Consider the following 4,867-nt stretch of genomic DNA (forward strand, 5'->3'; position numbering starts at 1 on the left):
GCACTCAACAAGGTGTCTCTCTCAATCTAGTCTATTTCCTTCCCACTCCACTCTAGCCTCCCTCTTTACAATTAATGTCTAAACTGATGGCTGTAGACTTTTCATTCACATTCCACTACCGTACTACCAAAGGACTAAGGGTCCATTATGGTAGATTCTTCTTTAACTTGGTCCACAAAAAAAAAAGGATATGCACAAACAAAAACTTGGCATCCAAGTAATCTGCACCTATAACTGATTTCTGACTCTAGAAACAGTTAGATATCTTCATGAATCATATATATAATATCCTTTCTTTGTAGATAAAAAATAATATTTTGATATACTGCTGGCTGATGCACTTACCTTTTAGTTTCTTTACCTAATTTATGCACTAGAACCTCTTGCATGCCTTGTTCTCCACTAAAAGATACATTCTAAGAAAGTACATGTAGTACAAAGGAGGACACAGAACCAAAACACTATCTTTATATGAGAAAGTATGTATCACATGACATGATATCCACTAAATGCAGTTATGATGGATGGTAGACTCTTGAATCTGTTGGGATTTAGCTGTGTATTTTATCCAAAAAGTCAACAAGATGCAGTAGATCGTAGAGCAGGAGATAGAGGAACTGATGTTGAACCAACGGTCAACCGGCCAGGAGTTCTGGCAGTCAACGACCAGGAGTTCTGGTCTAGGATTAGGCATAGCTAAAAGAAGGACAAATTTTGAAAAACAACACATTTCCAAACTTATTCATCAAAAACTACCTATTTGAAACTTATTTGCCAAAAACGACCCAGTTTCAGCCAACTAGGTTGTTTTTTGTGAAAAAAAATACCAAACTTCATGGAACTTCTAGTGCCGTGAAGTTTTTTACATAATAAAACTTCACGGGACTTGAAGTCCCATGAAGTTTGGTATTTTTTCGCCAAAAACGACCCGGTTTCAGCCAACTTTCAGTCATTGCCTGAAACTGGGTTGTTTTTGGCAAATAATTTTCAAAAAGGTTGTTTTTTACAATTATTTTTGGAAATGGGTTGCTTTTCAAAATTTGTCCCCAAAAGAAATGCTGCAAATTGTATAGAGTTGCAGTGAACAAAGGAAAGGGAGAACATCCTATCGTTTATGAGGAACTCTTGAGAAACTGAGATGAGGATTTCTTGTGATGGTTGAAGAATTCAAGAGGGACCATATCTTTCTAATCTCTTGAAATAAAATAGACTCAAATATTTGTCTGTAGACGATGGCAATTGTCAAACAACGTAATCCTCGACTTTGAATCTGATTTACAATATTTCTGTGATATTAATTTCTATGGTTTCTATGTTTCGATGTTGCTTTTCTTGTGTGTTTCCCTCTTGCAAAGGTGATCATTTTGCTCCCTCATTGATGGAGTAGATCTAATTGAGAGATCCGAGCACATTTTAGCACCAGTTTCAGTAGAATCAATGCAAAATAATAAGATTTACCAATGATCCTTCCTTTTTTGGCTTAAATTCAGTAATAGAAAGGATACCTTACAAATATATACTATATACACGTGGTGAAGTTGAAACTAATCTTCTAAGGATTTTTGGAATGTGAGATGTTTTCTAGGTTTGGGACTGTAAATTCTGATATCATATCAAGATTGAAAGATTTCTCTTTTTATTGATTCATGGTATTGGACAAATATATACTATATACACATCATTGGTTGTATAAAGAAAAATACTATCTTTAACAAAGTTCTTTGACTGGCTCCACAGTGACAACCTCAGTCTTCTCTGGTTTCTCATCATTTGCATTCTTGAAACTTGCTGCAGTCGCCAGCTTATCAACTGCATCGACTACCCCCTCAACCCTTTTCGCTATTTCGATCAGGAGTGATGCAGCGGCGATGAGAGGGAGCACTTCCCTTAGCGACATATCATCTGTCTGTAGCTCTGTTAGGCGATCGTGAAGCTCTTGCACTCCATTATTCATTTCTTCGACTAAGAAATCTATGCTGCCAGACCTCTGCATAGACTTGATGGAATTTGATGAGTCCTTCAAGACTTTTGAGCAGTCTGAGCTCAATTGGATGCAGATGTCACTTAGTTGCTTCTTTGTGAACTCAGGAGTCTGTTAAATGAAATAATTAAATTTCAAGTTAACATTGCATATTTATAGTCTAAGCAGAAAGCCAAAAGATGTTTGTCTTTGAACGTACAGTTTTAAGAATTATGTTAGCTTAGCATATGTTATTATAAGTTCAAAGTCTAATAAACTATAAGTTTTTCAACAAAAAGCAAGATCGGATGCATGCTAGACAATCTCTTTTGATCGAGAGATCTTGAATGCAAAATTCTTCTCTAGATCTATTCCTTGTTATGAAAATTTGAGGGTTCCCATAATTTATATTAAACTAATTAGATGATAGAGTGATAAAATCATTTTACATAATCAAAAGTTTAAATTATTAGATTAAAAACTAACAAATATATTAAACAAATATATTAAACTAACAAAATTCTGATCACAGTCATATCATAATGCTTAGGATTTACCGGGATTTCTGAGTTTATACACCCGTTAAGAGCTTCGACACAGTACGCACAGTAACGCATAGCTGTGCCTATATTTTGGTATTGGCTCCATGGATGCCGGAAACTGAAGCGGCCGTGAGGAGGCTCCCATTTTGATAAATTAGCCTGTGGAACACATAATTTAAAGCAATGAATAAATAACTTGGATTAATTTTACTAGTTAATTCTTGTATACTGCAAGCTAACAGTTAGGTACCAGAGAATCCTCAGATGCTTTTGCATTAAGAACACATTTGTATGCTTGTGATTTCTTCGATGGAGCTTCCTCCTTTTCACTAGTTTGATCATTAGAGAAGTAATCATCCACAGAGCCTGTGGTATATATTCATCAAAAGAGTTATAATTAGTTGACACCATGGAACTTTAAATATTAGTTTAAAATTATTTCATCAATCAATAAAATTAAAGGAAAATACTGAGTTAAAGTATTCGCAGAGAAAATGCGCATACAAATCAAGAATCATTTAATTAAGAGGGAGAAATACAGACGATTTTGTTCCTCCCCGCTAAAACTAGACGGTGCAAAGATAACTCAGTCATGTTCATCCATCATACAATGAACGTTTCATGACTCTTCTGAGTTTGAAAATTCAAAATAGTGCAACGCACAAGGGACCATAACATTAGTTATATTAAGAATAATCACAACCATCAAAAAATAATAATATGGATTGTTATTGAGAAAGTGATTTCTATGCCGTCAGAGGGGCAGTTGATCGAGTATCTAAATCCAATTATCTGAAAGATCGAGATTATTAACTGGAAAGTAAAGTATGACACAAATATATAATACTCATCTTTAGGACCTAGTTATGCATTACATGTGTGAATTCTCAAGTAGTGCACTATGAACATACTAGTATGTAAATAAACTAGTGCATATAAATACCTTCCAATGAGTCAGCGAGTTTGTCCATGTTGCGGGTTATGAGTAGATGAAGATCACTGCCTGCCCAAACTGGGAACGCAAAAATTGCTACCAAGAAACAGATAAAAATTCCAATGGCAACTGTGGATAGCCTCTGCTCAGCCAACTCTATGAGCTTATCAACTCGATAACCCGATACCGCGACCAGACTAAAGGTGAGGATGAAAATGGTGATCCCGTAGTCGAACTTGATTTTTATTGTTGGGATGAATCGAGAGAAGGTAGCTGCTGATGCTGCAAAAATAAAAATTATATACAAATGTTAAGTTTGCTTGATCTACGTAATTAGTCAAAACTTTTGGAAAGAAGAGTTCCGAATTTTAATTGCATACCTAACATAAACACTGAGGCACTGCGGATTATAGGCTCAAAGGTTTCTCCTGATTTGTTAGCAATCCAGTGGACCCCAATAGCAAGGGCACCCGCTGTAAGTGTTGCTATGCCTCTGTTGATTCCTTTGTACAAGCATCCTCCTATATCCATTAAGGGAAAAATTGTCAATACATATTAATTCTTAACTAAAGTTAATGAGCCAATTTAAGCTTGACTCACAACTAATTTAATTTGTTAATTAACTCATGATGGGCTTACCTACGGTGAACTCAAACACGACAACAACAGTCATTACGGCCCACATAGCAGCACCTCCGACTCCGTCATACAAGGGCCTAGTGTAATAGAACAGGGACACAAGAGCTAGCGCAAGCCCTACTTTCAATCCATGCACTACTTTCCTGGGGTCATCGGCTCCCAATCTCCATACCATATTTCCGAGCCCTGACACTTTCGATCTCATCGTGTTTGCCAATTCGACCAGGCCAAGCCACCCTTTCCTAAGCGGGCTCGATTCAGGTTCGAGTCCCACCGAGGATCCCTCAGGGATGGTCACCCGCCATTCCAAGCCACCCGATACTGATCTCTCAGTAGCCATTTAGGATGGACGATAGGAGGTGACCCTATTGTATTTGATTGATAGTTAGGCCAAATTAATTGAGCTAAGTGTACAAAGTGTGGCTTTTGTCTTGTAATAATCAATGGGGAGTTGGAGGGGCTTTATATAAGGACGGGATTGATTATAATGTTGTTTTTATATGATGGGCATAAAAGAAATGTCAAAATTGTAGTGGCAATACCAAATTGATAGTGCGATCAACTGATGTGAAAAACGAAATGGGGTTTGTTGATTAATCGTGGAAATTAGGAGGCGTGCATGTGATAGAGAAATACGGATGGACAACAACAGGATCAGATAGATTTTTTTTTTTTTTTTGCCCCCTTCAGTGTTTGGACGCAGAAAGGTGGAAAGGCCGTATCAATTAGGTTTGGTCATCATGACATGAGACATTATCGCTTATCACTTAATATGACATCCACGTCTGTTGT

At 36.8% G+C, this 4,867-nt stretch overlaps 1 protein-coding gene across 1 annotated transcript; it reads right to left on the minus strand.

Annotated features, from left to right (window-relative positions):
* LOC109825666 (aluminum-activated malate transporter 10-like) lies at nt 1,645-4,490 on the minus strand. Its single transcript, XM_020392531.1, has 6 exons — nt 4,076-4,490; nt 3,817-3,957; nt 3,446-3,718; nt 2,753-2,868; nt 2,518-2,661; nt 1,645-2,092 (listed from the first exon to the last, which is right to left on the minus strand). Exons 1-6 carry the CDS (start codon nt 4,413-4,415, stop codon nt 1,709-1,711), a joined length of 1,398 nt encoding a protein of 465 aa, XP_020248120.1. The 5' UTR covers nt 4,416-4,490; the 3' UTR covers nt 1,645-1,708.

Source organism: Asparagus officinalis, chromosome 10 (assembly GCF_001876935.1).
Source record: "Asparagus officinalis chromosome 10, Aspof.V1, whole genome shotgun sequence".
In the NCBI taxonomy this organism is placed as follows: Eukaryota; Viridiplantae; Streptophyta; class Magnoliopsida; order Asparagales; family Asparagaceae; genus Asparagus; species Asparagus officinalis.